Source organism: Somniosus microcephalus, chromosome 23 (genome assembly GCF_052327205.1).
Source record: "Somniosus microcephalus isolate GS21.2 chromosome 23, FLI_Smic_1.0, whole genome shotgun sequence".
Lineage (NCBI taxonomy): Eukaryota > Metazoa > Chordata > Chondrichthyes > Squaliformes > Somniosidae > Somniosus > Somniosus microcephalus.
This window is the reverse complement of record NC_141009.1, coordinates 53,709,588-53,730,954: the sequence shown is the minus strand read 5'-3', so window position 1 is coordinate 53,730,954 and position 21,367 is coordinate 53,709,588. Positions and strand designations below refer to the sequence as shown.

Below are 21,367 nucleotides of genomic sequence, written 5' to 3'. Positions count from 1 at the left end.
GGGCTCAGTAGGACAGTTTCCCCAATAGGGACAACACCTTCAGAGGACAGGGGGTAGAAGGGGAGAGAATTGATATAAAAGGGAGTGGGTGGAGGGGGCGGGGGAAGCAGCTTCTGTGAAGGGTTAAATGTGACTCAATTCGGTATTTGTTCCTGATGAGTTTTCACAATTTAAGGGTAAATGAATTGTGTCATTAAGAAGATTGAACAAGTTTTACTGCAGTTTCAGTCGCTGGCACTGCTATTACTTCTTGTTGTGAATAAAGTGCTGGGAGGACAATGCAGCAGGAGGGAGCTCCACCAGGCTTTTCATATGTTAATACCCTTCACAGCTAGGCAAAGAGAACAGATATTAGCCATATTATTACATCTTTACAGGCCCATTAACGTGCAGTCTTCTCTAAGCAGCGGGGCCTGTGAATCAGCAGCTAGTTCCTGTCAGATTCAGACCTATTCACAGCTTTCTCTTTTGCTTACATTCTGAAGACTGAACCTTTTCAGGTAGGCAGCAGAGTCTGAATGGGAATGGCCACCAGGCAGGTCTCAATAGCACACCCATTTCCTCTGCATCTTCCTGCTGTGTCTCACAACTCACAGCTTTCCTTTTTTTCTCTTATCACAGACAGGGGAGATGGAGGTCAAGAATCCACTGTTTGATGATTCGTCTCTACATCATCCACCCCCAAGTAACTAGGCAACCTGGTATCTCTCTGGACTATAGACTTCAAGAAGGGAGAATTATCTGCAGTCACAAGAGATCGTTCAACTGTGCACCAGAGGACAATCTGCATCTCCAATGGTCTCTTTCATTCTGTTTCTGACTGTTGAGGGAATACAGCCCCTGCCCCAATGCCCACCCTGGTGGTATAGTAGATTCTGTAATGGTTGCTGCCTCCTTAACCCCAAGTCCTACCCTACTGGCTCAAACACACACACACGCATATTTTTACTTTTCTTGAGCTGACTTCCTGGGCAGTTTAAGAGGCAGTCATGGAGCGTTCCTTGCTTCTGAAAGACATGCCATGTACGACTGAATGGATAGTGGTTGGAAGGAAAGGTATTAAGAAGGTGACCATTGAACGCTGTTGCTGCTCGGTGATTTGTATGTAGCGCGTTCTGTATGGGACGTGCGTGCAGCTGACAAACCTGGTACATGGTTGCCAATACAGCCAATTTAGAAGTAGCTTTCCCCACCCTTCTGCTTGTGGTGTGGTGTGATGCAATTCTCAAACTGACCAGAAAGTAATCATTGAAGGTGTGTGAGACTATCAGAAAGGGGATGACTGCAATGAAGTGGGGTCCGTTGGTACAGTGGCCAGGACCAGTCGCTACAAAGGCTTACAACAGAATCATTAGAGGGGAAAGGTTGACATTTAATTCTTTCAAAGTGTAATCTGGCAGAGGTATTCACAGCAGCAGTAGTGTAAAAGCTCAGATGCCATTGATTCTCCATTGCAATAACCCAACACGGGCTATGGTAAATATTTAGTGTCAGAATGTGGTATGCTGGCAGCTTCGAGCCTCGAGCCTTGACAAAAGTAACTCAATGGGACAGTTATCAACGCTCATACGGATAAGAGAAAAACACTCGTACCACTGAAGCTCATACTTCAAATACTCTTAACCGTCCCAGCCGAGCATTCATTTTGAACATTCCTAATCTTGGGATATGCAGCTGTTCTATTGAGATTTCCAACCTTTTTTCCTAAATCATTCCACTGCCCATTAAAACTGAAGAAGCATTTAAAAAGCAAAGGATCTGATTTTGGAAGAAAATAAAGTCATTTGTGACGGGCTGCTGGAGCAGAGCACTTGGACTCAACGCAAGTACACCCCAACCTCCTCAGCTTATGTATGCCAAATATTAACCAGTAACTGAGTGCCAGTTCTTTATTGCCACCAGTGTAGGTTTGGTACTAGTCTATTACTGTAGAGAGGAGCTATTTTTTGCAACCTTCCCATCTTTCTCACTCCTGCCCATTCCATGTAATACAAAGTGCAACATTTTCCTGTCACGAGAGCTATGCCTGCATTATACAGAACGTTTGATCATGAGCTGAGTGACTGACGCCAACCATACATACTCATAATTATACCAGTCAGTCCCTAGTTCAATCAAAAGTGTCGCCACCTTCAGAGCTGCACCTTACACTCTGTGACTACTGGTGAAAATCAAGTTTGTCAGGCTGACCGGGGTAGTGTGGTTATGGTAGTACTAGCGACCCAGAGATCTTGAGTTCAAATCCCAACACAGCACGTTATGAAATCGAATTCAACTAATCCCGGTAACTTGTGGAGTAGGAGCAGAAAGAAAATGATGGATTGTCGTAAAAACTCAGCCTGCCTCTTCTACCCGCTCCGCCCTGCATGTTAACTCTAGACCACAGTACGTGGTTGACTTTTAATGCCCTCGGAAGTGGCCTAGCAAGCCAAATGTTCGAGAGCGGCACACCAACCACCACCTTATGGCAACTAGGGGTGGACAATAAATGTGGCCTTGGCAGCATCCCAAGAGCAAGATTAATACAAAAGAATCAACTTGCCCCCAGGTTAATGCTTGCTAACCAAATTGAAGGGTATATGAGATAGATTTGTTGGAGCTGTAGAGAACCCCCCCTCCCCATCTCCCACTCTCCCAGCCGGAGTTTTATACCTGGAAGTGGGGCATCCCTGAAGTGGATACACATTGTACCTCAATTGTGCAGCATCAGGTGAAAAGGTCTTTGTTCCTCAAACTGGGAAAATGAGAACTTTGTATAAATAGTCGTATAAATGCCTTGGTAACCTAACGATTTACTTGTGTAAATGATATATAACAGAAACATGCTGGGGGAGATGTTAACAAAAATGGAAATAACGGTTATATCTACATTGTATAAATTGGTTGGAACAGATTTTAATCTAATTATGAACAGTTATGAAGTAATTTATGTGGAAGTTAATAGAAACTAGGTTAACACTTCGATGATTTTGTTTATGGGCTAACTAGAGGAAGTTTTACTCCTGAGATTTTATTTTAAAGAGTTTTATTTTAAAGGGACCTGATTCGTAATGCTCCACTTGCCTTTACTGGCGATGCTTTAATATCGAATGCTATGACGTTGAGTTAATTTCAGGATATTTTGCATACTTTATACAATGTGCAGAGCCCACTGATCCCACTGCCTCAGTCAGAACTCAGTACAGTAAATTGTTTCTAACCCCAATTGCAGGATCTATCTGTGATCCAAAGTTGGACCTACTCACTGTATTTTTAACTCTGATTCCGCTGGAAAGGTCAGCTTAATCCTGAACTGGCGGTTTAACCTGTATCAACGAGTTACCGGTGCTAAGCACCTGTCACACAACTACTTTTTTTGTAGAGTTGAAAAATATTGGACATTTCAAATCAAAACAGAAAATGATGGACATGCACAGCCAATGGATCAGCGTCTGAGGGGAAAAGAGATTAACAATTTAGTTGTAGGGCCCACACCTGGAATGTTCATAGAATCACACAGCACAGAAGGAGGCCATTCAGCCCATCATGCCTGTGCCGGCTCTTTGAAAGAGCTGTCCAATTAATCCCACCCCCCCCCCCCCCCTGCTCTTTCCCCATAGTCCTGCAAATGTTTCCAAATGTTGACCTTTTCCCTGCAGTATTCAGATGGTGTTGACACATTTGAATGTATCAAATCCATGATTGAGCTGCTGATTGAAGCTGTTAGCCAGGAAAACACTAATGGACAGGTGATATGCTCAGCACACTTCAGTCTTCATGCAGCGTTTTTAATATTTGAAACATTAAGAGCCGAAAAAGCAGTAGTTTTAGTTTCCAGAATCTCCACAGCGAGGGTTAGTAGTTAACCTAAATAACAACAGAAAATGCTGGAAAAACTCAGCAGGTCAGGCAACATCCGTGGAGAGAAATTTGAGTTGACGTTTCGGGTTTGACCCTTCTTCAAAACTGGAGAGAAAAGGAACTAGATCGAAGGCAGTTAACCTGGTAGAAACACTCCAGTGGAGCAGTGACTTTGCAGAAACAGTCACCAATTACGCCAAAATGTCAAAACTACCTGGAAATGGTCGCTTTCTGTGTGATGGGAAGAAGTTCAATGAAAACCAACTCCGTCAGTTAGTTTTCATGCTGGTGCTCAAATTGTTCGACCGCAGTTTCCATTCCACTGTAACTCAATGAGCAGAAAGACGTTTTCATTTAAACAGGACCATGGAGCTTAATGAAATGGCTAATGTTAAATATTTCATTTTTGAAGACACTGGTTTTGTAATGGCAAGGCGGGAAATTAATTAAATAGTGTAATATACAGTGCACTGCATGGGAGAATGAAGAGTGTCCAGAGTACAGATGGGTGATGTTTGCATGGGATAAGTGCTTTGGATCAGACTTTTGATATTCTCCCTCTTACTTTTTGGTTCCTTCTCCCATTCTTCTGTGATCGGCCACAAGGACCAGGATGATCTTTAACATTCCAATGTTCCGATCCGTATCCGTCTTCAGCCACTCCATGTATTTATTACCTGTTCACATTTATTTCAGTTGTGTCTTTATTTCCAGTATATTTTGCCTTCACAAAACTAGTCACCGCCATTTCAAATACCTGTTCTTGCATAACGTATATTGTTGTATTTTTCTGTGAATAAATTGATTTGTTGAAATCCTGTTTTTTTTTTAGTACTGTGGCAGACTTTTAAGGAGATATTTCATAGCTCTCAACAAAAGTATATTCCAGTGAGAAAGACTACGAGAAGGATGAACCATCCGGAGCTTACTAAGGAAGTTAAGGAGGGTATCAAATTGAAAGAAAAGGCATACAATATTGCGAAGATTAGTGGTAGGCCAGAAGATTGGGAAATTTTTAGAAACTTGCAAAGGATGACTAAAAAATAATAGAGGGAGAAAATAGATTATGAGAGTAAACTAGCAAGAAATGTAAAAACCGACCGTAAGAACTTCTATAAGTATATAAAAAGGAAGAGAGTAGCTAAAGTAAATGTTGGTCACTTAGAGGATGAGACTGGGGAATTAATAATGGAAAACAAGGAAATGGCAGATTTGGCCTTTGAACAAATATTTTGTATCTGTCTTCACAGTAGAAGACACTAAAAGCATCACAATAATAGTGGAATATCAAGGGGCAAAAGGGAGGGAGGAACTTAAAACAATCACTATCACTAGAGAAAAAGTACTAGGCAAACTAATGGGACTAAAGGCTGACAAGTCCCCTGGACCTGATGGCCTGCATCCTATGGTCTTAAAAGAAGTGGCAGAGATAGTGGGTGTATTGTTTGTAATCTTCCAAAATTCCCTAGACTCTGGAAAGGTCCCAGCGGATTGGAAAACTGCAAAGGAGGGAGACAGAAAGCAGGAAACTTTAGGCCAGTTAGTCTAACATCTGTCATTGCGAAAATGCTGGAATCCATTATAAGGAAGTAGTAGCAGGACATTTAGAAAATCATAATACAATCAAGCAGAGTCAACATAGTTTTATGAAAGGGAAATCATATTTGACAAATTTATTAGAGTTCTTTGAGGATGTAACGAGCAGGATGGCTGAAGGGGAACAAGTAGATGTGGTGTATTTGGATTTCCAAAAGGCATTCAATAAGGTGCCACATAAAAGGTTACTGCATAAGATAAGAGCTCATGGGGTTAGGGGTAATATATTAGCATGAATAGAGGATTGGCTAACTAACAGAAAACAGAGAGTCGGGATAAATGGGTCATTTTCAAGTTGGCAAACTGTAACTAGTGGGGTACCACAGGGATCAGTGCTGGGGCCTCCACTATTTACAATCTATATTAATGACTTGGATGAAGGGACCAAGTGTACTGTAGCCAAATTTGCTGACGATAGGTGGGAAAGCAAGTTGTGAGGAGGACACAAAGGGCTCGATTTTAACAGCCCTGAGGAGGCGGGTCAGCTGCGAAAATCAGGAAAAAATGGCTTTGGACACCCATCCCGCCCCCCCGCGATTTTCGTGAGTGTTGGGTCAGCCACTCCCAAACTGACCCGACTCCAACTGGTGGGACCGGCAGTTAAGAGCCTGTTAACTGCCTTGCTAATCCTATTTTGACAGAGGTTTCCCATTTTTGTGCCTCTGGCTCCTGTTTCCCGTCTTGTCAGAAACAGTCCTGCTGCAAGGAGATGAGTTGGTGGAGGACATGATCTGTAGTTATTATTGGTGCAGAACTTTAACAGCACTCCTGTAACATGGCTGGCATTCAAATGCAACAACTTTGTTGTTGGAGGTTTGGGATAAGATTTTGTAAATCTACTGACCTTGTGACTGGTCAAGCTGACACACATCTGCTGTTTGAACTGATTGGAATAATTTCAGGCCACTTTGAGTGTGCGCTTGCAAGCTTCTTGCCTCAACTGAAATCTATAATGGGATGGGAACCATTTACATCCTCTCATCCTGGTCGTCAGATTCGGAGGGAGAGCAGCGCGGCTTAGTGCTGCCGGATGAACAAGTGGCTCAGCACACCGCCTCCTTGGAGGACGAGGAAGAGGAAGAGGACGGGGAGTGACGCCTTGCGGGGTCGGATGTGGCCAATCCAGCAGCAGGTGACCACATTGCTGGCCATCAGGCAAGGGATGCACTCATCCTTGCCAGATTTGCATAACCTAACGTTTCAACCACAGGTGGCTGGCACATGGAGATGAATATAAGTCCGACAGTCTCAAACCCCAGGCATCATCTGTCCAATAAATGGTGGTTTGCGCTCAGTGTCACCACCATCATTCTACATGGAAATCACCCTGAGCCCTCACTCTTGAACTTCCATGTCCCAGAACACAGAGGCCACACTTTCGGTGATCTCAGCAGATCATTAAACCTTTTTGGACACTAAACCCATGTGCCTCTGCACACAGACCTTGAACTCACCTCCTCAGCAATTTGCAGCCAAGCTTTCTTGGTTTGCTGAGGAGGCCTCCTCCTCCCGTTTTCCACGAAGAGGAGCTCCTGACATCCTCTAACTCCCTCAGCAAGAGCATGGAGAGCCTCATTGAACCTATGTGTGGCATTAGTTTTTGGGGCTGCCATTCCTGCTGCTCCCAGCACCTTTAAGAGAAAAAAAGCATTAATATTACTAAGCAAATGATTGGAACACATCTGGCATCTTTTTCATTTCATAGTCAGATAATAAAGTCATATATCAAAAAATCATGAATCATGACCAGCAATATCATTCCTTAAATTTTGCTCAGAACAGACGCTGTCAACTTCCCTTTCAAGATAATACAGCAGCAAGCCATCCCAATGACATTTGTATGCAAAGGGGACATGGCCCCTTTAAATTTTCAAACAAACAACGCGAGAAACCGACATCCTGCAAGCAATTGCCTGGGGGGAGTCCTCCCCGCACGTCGGCCGTAACGAGGCCAATGAAGCCAAAATCGGAAGTGCTGGGAGGCGGCAGCCGGGTGCGGGTCCAAAAGCTGCCGAGCAGCGGGCCCACCCTCAACCCGTCTCCGTTATTAAAATCCAGCCCAAAGAGTCTGCAAAGGGATATAGACAGGTTCAGTGAGTGGGCAAAAATTTGGCAGATGGAGTATAATGTGGGAAAATGTGAGGTCATCCACTTTGATAGGAAGAATAGAAAAGCAAAATATTATTTAAATGGAGACTACAGAATGCTGCAGTACTGAGGGATTTGGGTGTCCTCGTACATGAAACACAAAAAGTTAGCATACAGGTACGGCAAGTAATTAGGAAGGCAAATGGAATGTTGGCCCTTATTGCAAGGGGGATGGAGTATAAAAGTAGGGAAGTCTTGCTACAACTGTACAGGGCGTTGATGAGACCACACCTGGAGTACTGCACACAGTTTTGGTCTCCTTATTTAAGGAGGGATAAACTTGCATTGGAGGCAGTTCAGAGAAGGTTCACGAGGTTGATTCCTGAGATGAAGGGGTTGTCTTATGATGAAAGGTTGAGCAGGTTGGGCCTATACTCATTGGAGTTTACAAGAATGAGAGGTGATCTGAGGGGGCTTGACAGGATAGATGCTGAGAGGATGTTTCCCCTCATGGGGAAATCTAAAACTAGAACTAGGGGCATAGTTTCAAAATAAGGGGTCGCCAATTTAAGATGGAGATGAGGAGGAATTTCTTCTCTCGGAGGGTCGTGAATCTTTGGAGCTCTCTACCCGAGAGAGCTGTGGAGTCATTGACTATTTTCAAGGCGGAGATAGACAGATTTTTGAAGTACAGGGGAGTCGAGGGTTATGCCGAACAGGCAGAAAAGTGGAGTTGAGGCCAAGATCAGATCAGCCATGATCTTGTTGAATGGCGGAGCAGACGCGAGGGGCCAAATGGCCGACTCCTGCTCCTATTTCTTATGTTTTCTGTGGTGATTATTGAAGTCAATAAAATGGCTTTTTCACTGATGCTCTATTCTCAGGATCTTCAAACCTTTTGTCTGGTTAGTCCGTACCATGCAACCCCATGGGCTATGTGTGCTGTGGTTCGATAATGGAGTTTCCATTAGAGGTGCCAGCTGTGGCTCAGGGGGTAGCACTCTCGCCTTTGAATCAGAAGGTTGTGGGTTCAAGTCCTGCTCCAAAGATTTAAGCATTAATCTAGGCTGACACTCCAGTGCAATACAGAGGGAATGCTGCACTGTTGAAGGTGCTGTCTTTCAGATGAAATGGTAAACTGAGGCCCTGTCTACCCTCTCAGGTGAACATAAAAGATCACATGGCACTATTTCAAAGAAGAGCGGGGGAGGTCTCCCCGGTGTGCTGGCCTGTATTTATCCCCCGTCCAGCACCATTGAAACTGATTATTTGGTCATTATTGCAATGCTGTTTGTGGGAGCTTGCTGTGCACAAATTGGCTGCCACTATTCCTACATTACAACAGTGACTACACTTCAAAGGTACTTCATTTGGGAAGTCTTGAGGTCATGTATGACGCTATATAAATGAAAGTTCTTCTTTCCCTACTTGGTACAGCAACACAAACCTTGCTAATGTATTTACATTGTGCTCAGTGCAGGCATAAACCATAATGATGGTAATAATAAAGGGGGTAACATACTTAGAATCATAGGCCTAGAAATTCAGTATTGCCACGTTTGGGGCGCTACGGCCGGGCGGTCGCTAAATTTAGCGCCCGACGCAACTTAGCACCACCTTCGCCGAAATTGAGTTGCATCGCCCCAAGAGGTTGCTGCTGCGCTAAAGCAGGCGATGCACGACTATCATAAGGTGCTAAGCCGGCGAGCCGAGGCGCTAACACCAAGGGCGGGCGCAGCGCAGGTGCGGCGAGTTCTCGATTGCAGGCAGACACGCTGGCGCTGGTCAGCTCTTAAAGGGGGAGGGTCGATTTGGTTTGCTGCCACGCCCTGCATACTGCAGCCCTGAATCTAGGCCTGGACAGACCTGCTTCAACCACGCAACGCCCAGGACCATGGAGAAGGCCAGGGAGCGAGCGCAGCGCTTTAGTGAGGGTGCCCTGAAGGTTCTGGTTGGCGCAGTGGAGTGCAGGCGACCTGTCCTCTTCCCTGACAGTGGCAGGAGGCCGCTGCCCAGCGAACACAGAAAAGCTTGGAGGGAGGTGGCACACAGAGTGACCACCAACAGCTTGGTCCCCAGGACACCCACGCACTGCAGGAACAAGTTCAACGACCTCCCTCGGGTTGTCAGGGTGAGTACCCTTTCCATTATCCTCTTCATCCCTGCATATGCACCTGACTTTATGGCCAAAGGGTCCTGAAAGCCCCAATGCCCAGCCCTCATCCAACACCTATGGGACTCTCATGAAAATCACATGCACATTCACCACTTTACACACTGTCAAGGCTATTCCACCATGGGAGGCAGTGCAGGCAAGATCAGGGCTTGACACTGTCAGGGCTATTCCACCATGGGAGGCAGTGCAGGCAAGATCAGGGCTTGACACTGTCAGGGCTATTGGACCATGGGAGGCAGTGCAGGCAAGATCAGGGCTTGACACTGTCAGGGCTATTGGACCATGGGAGGCAGTGCAGGCAAGATCAGGGCTTGACACTGTCAGGGCTATTGGACCATGGGAGGCAGTGCAGGCAAGATCAGGGCTTGACACTGTCAGGGCTATTGGACCATGGGAGGCAGTGCAGGCAAGATCAGGGCTTGACTCTGTCAGGGCTATTCCACCATGGGAGGCAGTGCAGGCAAGATCAGGGCTTGACACTGTCAGGGCTATTGGACCATGGGCGGCAGTGCAGGCAAGATCAGGGCTTGACACTGTCAGGGCTATTCCACCATGGGAGGCAGTGCAGGCAAGATCAGGGCTTGACACTGTCAGGGCTATTCCACCATGGGAGGCAGTGCAGGCAAGATCAGGGCCTGACACTGTCAGGGCTATTCCACCATGGGAGGCAATCCAGGCAAGATCAGGGCTTGGCACCGTCAGGGCTATTCCACCATGGGAGGCAGTGCAGGCAAGATCAGGGCTTGACACTGTCAGGGCTATTCCACCATGGGAGGCAGTGCAGGCAAGATCAGGGCTTGACACTGTACTGAGAGCCCGTCCTTTCTCTTGCAGGGCAAGCTGGCCCACAATCGGAGGCAGCAGCTACTGACCGGGGGAGGCCGTCCTGAACTTAAAGACCTCACCGACCTGGAGCAGTGAGTGGAGCGGATTATGGGAGGCCGGCTGATTGGCCCCGTCGCCACTGGAGATGCCGACCCCGTTCTGGTCAGCAATGGTAAGGTCATCACCTTTTTGACCTCTCTCTTTCCACTTGCGCCTCACACCAGCATCCTTTGCCACTATCGGACCAATGCAGTGCATTGCAGCACTCATGCCTCCCTCGCTGCCGCCCTGTCCTCACTCTAAAGCAACTCTTGTGCCTCCCTGCTTTCAGATGCTGATTCGCCAGGTGAGGAGGCGGGCCCTCAAGCTGGCACTGTGAGTGAGTCGGAAGATGAGGAGGAGGAAGAGGAAGCCGGACCATCAGTGCCACCCTCAGCCGAGGCAGCCCATGGCCATGATGGGGACACGTCTTCCCTGGAGGGGAGCAGGGGGGAAGGGCCTGATGACGGTGAAGCTCCGGGGCCCAGCGGGCTGCAGCAACGCGGGAGGGGTAGGGAAGCTCGGCGGCCTTCTCCCCGGAGGGAGAGTGTGGCCTCCAACCCTGCTACAGTGAGCGCAGAGGAGGTGCGGCTCCTTGGTGAAATGGGCGCCCAGGCTGAGCGCAGGCACATTGAGCTCATGGCTGCAGTGGCAAGGATGCCTGACTCCATAGAGTCACTGGCAAGGAATGTGCAGGAATTCGGGGCAGCACAGGGCAGGTGTCTGCAGGACTTTGGGGCAGCACAGGGCAGGTGTCTGCAGGACTTCGGGGCAGCACAGGCAAGGAGTCAGTAGGACGTCGCTGCATCACATGCGGCTTCGAGCCAAGTGCTTACTCGTGCCATGCATTCACTGGCTGGTCTGATGCAGACACAGATCAGGGCCACACGGGCACTAACTGCTGCCACTCTCGCTGGTTCGGCCAGGAATCGCCGGGGCCCTCGCCGCGCCGCAGCAGCCCAGCAGTCTGTGCTTCAGCAGATTGCTGCACATGCTGCAGTGCTGGCCCGTGCGAGCGCCAGTGTCTTGGCCGACCAGGGAGTGCCTGTGCTCTGCTGCCAACACTGTCACTCCTCCACTGCAGCTGCCACCACCCGTAGGACAGACTGCTGCCGCCCAAGCAGAGTTGGAGCAGTCAGCAGCCAGGCCCTCCAGGCCCAGATCTGGTCCAGGCCGTCCCCCAAGGGCATCTGCCGACTCACTATCTGACCCTCAGCAGCCTTCCCCCAGCCTTGCTGCAGCCACTGGGGTCCCATTGAGGAGGAGCTGCAGGGCGGGAAGGGGCCATTCGCGCAAGCGAGGCGGATCACCCTTACAGGCCAAAAAGTAGGAGTTGTGGCAAAATGTTGAGTTTTTGATGAAGGCCGAGAATGTTGTGTTGAATTTTTTATGAAGGCTGAGAATGTTGTGTTGAGTTTTTTATGAAGGCCGAGAATGTTGTGTTGAGCTTTTTATGAAGGCCGAGAATGTTGTGTTGAGTTTTTTATGAAGGCCGAGGATCATGGTCATTTTTGTTTAACTGTTTTGTTGATTTTCACCAGGTTGTGAGAGCCAGTTATGTGTCTGACTGTTTTTTTTTTTTTTTTTCTAGTTTTGTTTGTCATGCGGGAAGGGCACAGAGTTTGTAAAATAAAAAATTGTCTTTATTCAGATTCTTCGTGTTTGCACTTTGAACTATTTGTTGCCTTGACCGCCTCAGGGTTTGCGGAGCGGCTCCATTCATGTTCTTTCAATGGTACAAGTAATTCCCTGAGAGGGGGCCTAGAACCGACTTGCAATAAGCCGCCGACGGACGGCCCTTGCACTTTGTGCCTCCCTCCCGTCTTGGTGCTCCTCCTCCTCCTCCTCCTCCTCTGGTGGTCCTCCAATGTCTGCTGGCAGTGGCTGAGTCCTGAGGATAGCCAGGTTGTGCAGCATGCAGCACACTACAACGAAATGGGAGACTCGCTCAGGCGAGTACTGTAGGGCTCCCCCGGAACGATCCAGACAGCGGAACCATTGCTTCAGCACGCGGATTGTGTGCTCAATGATGTTCCTGGTCGCTTGATGGTTGTCATTGTATCGTTCTTCAGCGGGGGTGCTGGGCGCACGGAGCGGGGTCATCGGCCAGGTGCACAAAGGATAGCCCTTGTCCCCGAGAAGCCAGCCTCCTGGGTGAGCCAGGGCTTCGAAAATGTCGGCCACAGAAGTCTGGCACAGGAAGAAGGCATCGTGGCAGCTGCCTGGAAAGCGGGCATTGACAGCTAGTATGAGCTGCCTGTGGTCACACACCAACTGGACGTTCAGCGAATGGTAGCCCTTCTGGTTGCGGTAATGCTCGGCATTCTGTAGAGGCGCCCGCAAAGCCACATGCGTGCAGTCAATGGCGCCCTGGACCATGGGGAAGCCCGCTATTCTTGCGAATCCTATTGCACGCTCTTGCTGCTTGTCCAGGGTCATGGGGAAGGAAATGTACTGACGTCTCCTTCTGAAGAGGGCATTCGTCACCTGGCGGATGCAGCAATGCACCGCGAACTGGGAGATATTGGCAATGTCCCCAGTAGCAGATTGGAAGGAGCTGGTGGCATAGAAGTTGAGAGCCACTGTCACCTTCACTGCCACCGACAGAGACGTCCTGCTCCTCAGCTGAGGCTGCAGATCTCTCTGAAGCAGGTGGCAGATCTTAGTGACCACCTCCCTTCTGAATCGCAGCTTCCGAATACACAGCTCCTCAGACATGTTGAGGTGTGAGAACTGCTGGCGGTATACCCTGGGTGGGTAAGGCCTCCTGTGCCGACGCCTGTTGGCCCTTCTCCGTTTGGCCATGATTGGCACTCTCTTTCGGCGTCTCTGAGCCCTTTCAATGCAATAGAGAAACCCAACGTTTCCACCCATTGCAGCCCCCATTATATGTGGTGACTCAAGGCTATGGCACTGAAACTTAAATCCAAGTGCAAAGCTCTGGCCTGAAGCCAGAAGTACCTGTGCGAGCGCTGAGTCAAAGCAGAAAGCTCTCTCCCTTTGTCTCTCTCCAAATCTCTCTCTCTCACACAGAAGGATTGGAGCAAAATGGCTGCCACAAAGAATGCAGGAAGAGTCCCCTTTAAATAGCACCCCCCGCGCCCCACAGCGACTGGGAACCGTTCCACTCAACCAGTCGCTGGGGACACCAGGCGCACAGAAGGGCGGCGCCACTGAAGTTCCGGTTCAGGGCGCACCAAGGGCGTTGCACCATGAAATGACATCAGTATCTGCGCGCGCAGCTGAGCGGGCGCTGCGGTTTTGCGCCGCCGCTAATTCTTGACTGAAGTTCGCGAGAGGTGCAGATCGCGCCGCGCCCGGGCGCTAGCCGCCTCGCGCCCCACTTCTCGGCCTCTTAAGGCGCTAGCAGCTGGCGCTAACAACTGAATTTCTAGGCCATAAAATCTTACAGTGCAGAAGAAGGCCATTCGTCCCATCATATCTGTGCCAGCTCTCTGAAAGAGCTGTCCAATTTAGTCCCATACCATAGCTTTTTCCCCTTAATCCTGCAAATTAGTTTGAATCAAATACATGTCCAATTGCCTTTTGAAAGTTCCTATGGAATCTGCCTTCACCGCCCTTTCAGGTAGTGCGTTCCATGTCATAACAACCCTATGTGAAATTATTTCTCCTCATTTCCCTTCTAAGAACATAAGAAATAAGAGCAGGAGTAGGCCTTAAGGTCCCTCGAGCCTGCTCCGCCATTCAATAAGATCATGGCTGATCATCGACCTCAACTTCACTTTCCCACCCGATCTCCATATTCCTTAATTCCCCTCGAGCCCAAAAATCTATCTTGCATATATAAATATCTTGAATTATATACCTTAACACCAATATATTAAAAACTTTAGACAAAATATTTCCTTCTACAGAATGTGTCACTTAATTTAGGATGCAAAATATTGATCATTTATCTAATAGCTGAATTTTTTGTCATAACTAACCAGAATTGCCAAAAACCCTAAAAATTCAAAATCCCAAAGATGCCTCTAGCAACTAAGAAGCCAAAGAAAAGCTAGAATGTCACAAAGAAGTAAACACAACAAATGTCATAACTTTCAACAGTGAATCATTTACAAAAAGATCAGTTAACAATCTACTGCAATGGGAGACAGAAGTAGACACCTGCACTCACTGGGGAAATTTTAAAAATGTTTTTAGATAGCTTAAGTATGATGTAAAATTAAGCTTCAGATAACTGTAGCTGAAACAGTTCCCTTGTTTCTGTCACAGGAGTGGCCAACCTACAGAATTGTCCAAAGATATCCTGTTTCAATCAGAGGTGGCCAACCTTTGTTATCAGTGCCACTGCCTACATGCAAACTGGTTAGGTGAAGGTGTGCTTGGTAATTTTTTTTAAACTACAAGAGTGGGGAAAGTAGACAAAATGTATAATATTTAATGGATAAACCATCAAGAGTGCTTTGTTCGAAAGAGAATCAGATTGTGCATTGTTTAAAAGTTCTTTTGCCAATTATTTTAAATCTATGACCTCTGGTTACCGACCCACTTGCCAGAGGAAACCATTTCTCCCACTTGCGCGATCAAAATCCCTCATAATTTTGAACACCTCTATTAAGGTCTCCCCTTAACCATCTCTGCTCTAAGGAGAACAATCCCAGCTTCTCCAATCTCTCCACATAGCTGAAGTCCCTCATCCCTGGTCCCAGGCTAGTGACATGGTGACACTGCAAGCTGTAGCAGCAACATACAGCATCATGCAGAGAGAGGAAAGAAAAAGAAACGGAACAAAAGGCTTGCATTTATATGTACAGGTTCAATGTTCTCTCTTTGCTTAGTTAGCAAAAGGAGTTGGACTGCCACAGGGAACCTCTAACATAGTGAACACAGGAGCAGAGACCACACACTCCTGCATAAGCCCCTCAATTTAAGTCGTTTCAAGAGTGAGACCAACAACTGAATTAGGTTCATGACACTGGTTGAGTTTCCTCGGTTCAGTAATCCAAAAGGATCTTAGTTGAATTAACATACAAATCTTTTGAAGAATAAACACATCTTTTTTTTTAAAAAGTATTCACTTTTCTCCTTTCCTCTCCTGAAGGCAGCAACTCTTTTGTTGGGTTAGAGTTATGCAGGTGCTGACGCCAGTTCCTCCCCGGGTAGCCATTCCTTGTGTGTGAGGCTGAGATGTAGAGCAGCAGCAGGCTACTCGACTGTGGAAGGCTTCGTAGCAGGGCCTGATCCTGTTATTGCCTCAACATCCACACGTACACGTCGAGCAGGAATGGCTGGACATCAATAATGAGCAGGAAACCTGGCTTATCTTCCCCCTCCCTAGCCTGGGGGAATTGAGGTCAAGTGCAGCACTCCCAACTGCTGCCTTGATTCAGATCAGCTAACTCAGCACAGAGCAGGAATCAAACCTGGGATCTTCCTGCTTGCTGCAGCTAAGTCGATGCTACAGTTTTACTCTGTTTTTCTAGCCACTTCCATATTGCACTAGAAGTTGTGCTGGTGGTACCATTCGCACAACCGCCTACAAGCCAAAAGTTATCTTGCTGGCGGCCAGGAAGCTTCAGTGGGAAGAAAAATGGGCAATTAAAAAAAAAACCACACCAAATAAAAACAGAAAATGCTGGAAACACTCAGCAGGTCAGACAGCATCTGTGCAGAGAGAAACAGAGTTAAAGTTTCAGGTCGATGAGCTTTCATCAGAACTGGAAGATGTTAGAGATGAACAGCTTTTAAAGCAAATGCGGAGCAATGAAAAGGGGGCAGGGAAAGAACAAAAGAGAGAGGTCTTGTGATAAGGTGGAAGGTAGGAAAGATTAAATGACAAAAGGGATGATGGTGCAAGGCAAAAGAGGGTGGTAATGGGACAAGTATAGAAACAAACGATGGGTCCAGGGGAGGTGTAAATGGTTACAGCAGAATAGCAGAGGGGGAGGGGTAGTGTGGAAAATCTGGCAGAGCGGCGAGGGTTGCTGCAGCCTGGGGAATGTGGTGGAAGAAAGGCGGGGAGACCCCAAGCGCCAGGCCACAACCTCCACCCCTCCCAATGGCTCTGCTGCAGCCGTCCTCCAGCAACAGCACCCGCTGTTAAAAGAAAACTTATCTCCTGTTTTAGAATGACCAGTTACGCAGCTTCGGGGCTGCTCTGGGGCCGTGAAGCAGTTGATTCGCATCGAGCTGAAGAAACGACCCCCCCCCCCCCCCGTCCTTTTCCCATGGAAAAGGAAAACCTGGGGTTTTTTGAGCTGACAGCTTTAATATGGGCCAGTCACCTCACAAACAAAATCTCTGGCAGTCGTAACAATAACCCCAGGAGGCTGCCGTACTCAGGACCATCCTAATTCAGGTTGAATGTGATCCCTGCAGGGATCCAGTATAACAAGGCATTAGATTCAATTACTGTATTGAAGCAATTCTTAAGCTGAATCACCCCTGCTGTCTTGACTTTCGACTGAATGTTTACATTTGCAGGCATGAAAGATCTGTCCATTGATGGGTACATTTGGCACACGCCAGATGTCCAAGGCGCTGGTACTCTATAGAAATTTACATACAAGATATTTCTGAGCCTGTTTAGGACATTGACAGCTCAGAGACAGATAGTGGTGCGTTTGTCTCTGATTAGACCCAAGGGTCGGTGCTACAGAATTAAACATAGCTCTAGCCGATTTACGCTGCTTAAACCATGTTTTTTGTTTTGTCCGCTCTGTGTCAGTCGTGGCTCAGTGTTAGTACTCTCGCCTCTTTGTCAGAAGGTCGTGGGTTCGAGTCCCACTTCAGGGACTTGAGCACATAATCTAGGCTGACACGCCGGTGCAGTGCTGAGGGAGCGCGGCACTGTCGGAGGTGTTGTATTTCAGATGAGAGGCTCCTTCTGCCCTCTCAGTTGGGTGTAAAAGATCCCATGGCACTAAGAGGAGCTCTCCCCAGTGCCCTGGTCCAACAGCACTAAAAAAAAAAATCTGATTATCTGGTCATTATCACATTGCTGTTTGCGGGAGCTTGCTGTGCGCAAATTGGCTGCTGCATTTCCTACGCTTCAAGAAGTACTTCATTGGCTGTAAAGTGCGTTGGGACGTCCTGCGGTCATGAAAGGTGCTATATAAATGCAAGTCTTTCTTTTCTCTCCTGATTCAGGCAGGGGTAACGTTCCGCAAGGACAAGCCTAAGCACACTGATGCGCCTCAATAACTTCAAGGCTCAAAGTTAACTGGATAAAACAAGGCTTTTATTAGCAAAGAAAGATGCCTGTGTCTTCACCTAGCTTCACCTAGCATTCTGCTGTTCTGCTGCAAGACAAGCCTGGGCTTGTCTTAAGTAGGGCCAGGTATGGGCGGAGCCGACACACCCAATGGGGAGAAAGGGGGCGGTGCACTATATACAATACAAGGTAAAACACTGGAGCAGGCAATACAATATATGTAGTTAAATACAGAGTCTGATGAATGACATATTTCATCACACACACAACATGAACAGCAGGCTGAGGTACCAGCGGGCACCTAGCGCCTGTGGAACTGCACACAGCGCTAAGTGTCAGCCGTGGCTCAGTTCTCCCTGTTTTATTTTTATTCGTTCCTGGGATGTGGGCGTCACTGGCAAGGCCGGCATTTATTGATTTATTGCCCATCCCTAATTGCTCTTGAGAAGGTGGTGGTGAGCCGCCTTCTTGGGCCGCTGCAGTCCGTGTGCTGACTTTGTCGTAGCGGTTTGATACAAGTAGCCATTTCAGAGGGCAGTTAAGGGTCTGGAGTTACATATAGGCCAGACCGGGACATCAGTGAGCCAGTTGCATTGTACGACAATCTGGTAGTTTCATGGTCACCATTACTAATACTAGCTCTTTAATTCCAGACTTTTTATTTAATTAACTGAATTTAAATTCCCCAGCTGCCGTGGTGGGATTCAAACTCATGTCTCCGGATCATTAGTCCAGGCCTCTAGATTACTAGCCCAGTAACATAACCACTATGCTACTGTACTGTACTGTAAAATATTTATCCCTCAACCAACATCACTAAAGCAGATTATCTGGTCATTATCTTATTAGGGGGCATAGATTTAAAGTAATTGGTAGAAGGATTAGAGGGGATTGAGGAGAATTTTTTTTTCACCCAAAGGGCGGTGGGGGTCTGGAACACACTGGCTGACAGGGTGGTAGAGGCAGAAATCCTCATCACATTTAAAAAGTACTTGGATATGCACTTGAAATGCTGTAACCTACAGGGCTACGAACCAAGAGCTGGAAAGTGGGATTAGGCTGGAAAGTGGGATTAGGCTGGAAAGCACTTTTTTTGGCCGGCACGGACACGATGGGCCGAATGGTCTCCTTCTGTGCCGTAAATTTATACGATTCTAACTGCACCCAGTGCCTGTGGAGCTGCACGAACCCCTCCCCCGCCTTTCAAAAGGAGCAGCCAGTCCCAACACCCCACTAAAGCCAATATAAAAGCAGCGCCAAGATCCTGTCAAATGATCAGTGCTGCTAACACTCAATGTGTCCATCAGTGGATTGATGGCTTCATTTCAGTCACCTCCAGTGACAACAGAGCGAGTATTGGTCAATCTGCCCGAAGAACAGTGAGTGATTAGAATTGAAGTAAACAGACTGGCTGTCAGTACTTAACGCATGTCTCCATTGCCCAGTAGTTACAAATCAACCAGCACCAGAACTTGTGTCTCAAAGCTGCATTTTGAGTTGATTTTCGTGACTTACCCTGGGGAATGCAAAGGTCAGGAAAAAGGAGCCTAGATGTTGAGTGACAGCAGGCCAGCCCCCACCCCCACTCCTTTTATATTGCCCAGGACTTCTTGGACCCTAGGAATGTGGAGCTGGATCTGTGGACCCATTGCAAGCATTTAATTGCGGCTAATGGAGGCATTTCTGTCTTTGCGACACATTTTCCGATTGATTCAACCACGGCAGTGCCTGTAGAAAGCTGGTGTACTGAAAGAATGATAGAACTTGCATTTATATAACACCTTTTAAAATGTCAGGACGTCCCAAAGTGCTTCACAACCAATGAAGAAATGTTGAAGTGTAGTCACTGTTGTAATGTAGGGAAATGTGGCAGCCAATTTGTGCACAGAAAGCTCCCACAAGCAGCAATGTGATCATCTGTTTTAGTGATGTCAGTTGAGGGTTAAGTATTGGTCAGGATACCTCCTCCCTCAGCACGGCACTGGCGTGTCAGCCTAGATTATGCACTCAAGTCTTTGGAGTGGGACTTGAACCCACAACCTTCTGACTCCGATGCGAGAGTGCTACCCACTGAGCCATGGTGGACCCCTGCTTCTGACCTCCGTGGACCAGAGGTTCCGTAGGCGTCCGGGGGGCAGGTCAAAGACGTGGAGGTTAATAGAATTTCAAAACACCCAAGGTCTTTTGTCTGCTCCTCTCCAGGCCCCAGAGGCTTGCAACTGTTTGAGAACTAACTCCCCCTTATGCCAGTGTTTGGCACTGCCAGGGAGCAGACCTGTGCCACAAGTGGCTGGGACTGGACCTAGTGGTGCCCCTGGGCCTGGACAGGTGCAGCACACTTCAGCTGCACTGCCGCCCAGCGGAGCCAGGAACACTGGCCCTATTGTCTGATCTAAAACGCCCTGCATTTACATTTCTAACACAACCTGAAATACTAGAATGGAGAGGAGCTGCAGAGCGCATTGGGTTCAGGTTGATGACTGTTCTTCCTCCTAACTGACCTCTTTAGTTCAAGTTCCCTCCCTTCCCATCCTGAAGGTGCTGACTCACACTGGAGTGCAGTTCCACAGTTGTCGACGTGTCTCCAAATACCTCACCCACCTGGCCAATCTTCACGTGTCTGCCTAGACACTGCATGTTGCTAGGCTATTCAAAACCGAAAGGCATCACAGCTGAACCCAAAATAACAACAGAAAATGCTGGAAAAACTCAGCAGGCCAGGCAACATCCGTGGAGAGAAATCAGAGTCGACGTTTCGGGTCTAACCCTTTTTCAAAACTGGAAAGGAAATGAAATAGATCGAAAGCCCAGGCTGGGAGAGAACAAAAGAAATGAAGAGACATTAAGAGGTATTCAAAACCAGACGAGATGGTGACAGGACTAGTGGAGAGTCCTTCTCATCTCGTCTCGTTTTGAATACCTCTTAATGTCTCTTCACTTCTTTTGTTCTCTCCCAGCCCTGCCTTTTGATCTATTTCATTTCCTTTCCAGTTTTGAAAAAGGGTCAGACATAGAAACATAGAAGATAGGAGCAGGAGTAGGCCATTCGGCCCTTCGAGCCTGCTCCGCCATTCAAAGAGATCATGGCTGATCATCCAAATTCAGTACCCTGTCCCTGCCTTCTCCCCATATCCCTTGATCCCTTTAGCCTCAAGAATTATATCCAACTCTTTCTTGAATATATTTAATGAACTGGCCTCCACTGCCCTCTGTGGCAGAGAATTCCACAGGTTCACCACTCTCTGGGTGAAGAAATTCCTCCTCATTTCAGTCCTAAATGGCTTACCCCTTATCCTTAGACTATGACCCCTGGTTCTGGACTCCCCGGCCATCAGAAACATCCTTCCTGCATCTAGTCTGTCCAGGCCTGACAGAATTTTATAGGTTTCGATGAGATCCCCTCTCAATCTTCTAAACTCCAGTGAGTATAAGCCCAATCGACACAATCTCTCCTCATACATCATTCCTGCCATCCCAGGTATCAGCCTGGTGAATCTTCCCTGCACTCCTTCCATGGCAAGAACATCCTTCCTCAGGTAAGGCGACCAAAACTGCACACAATATTCAAGGTGCGGTCTCACCAAGGCCCTGTACAACTGTAGCAAGACATCTTTGTTCCTGTACTC

At 47.6% G+C, this 21,367-nt stretch overlaps 1 protein-coding gene across 2 annotated transcripts in view; it reads left to right on the top strand.

Annotated features, from left to right (window-relative positions):
• Positions 1–4,655, top strand: part of LOC147101855 (neural proliferation differentiation and control protein 1-like) — a 252,175-nt gene extending 247,520 nt beyond the window's left edge. For both annotated transcript variants that reach the window (XM_085965849.1, XM_085965850.1), the window contains one exon: positions 622–4,655. In XM_085965849.1, coding sequence (XP_085821975.1) covers positions 622–693 — 72 coding nt within the window. In that variant the 3' untranslated portion in view covers positions 694–4,655. The remainder of the gene's footprint in view (positions 1–621) is intronic.
• Positions 4,656–21,367: the final 16,712 nt, after the last annotated feature.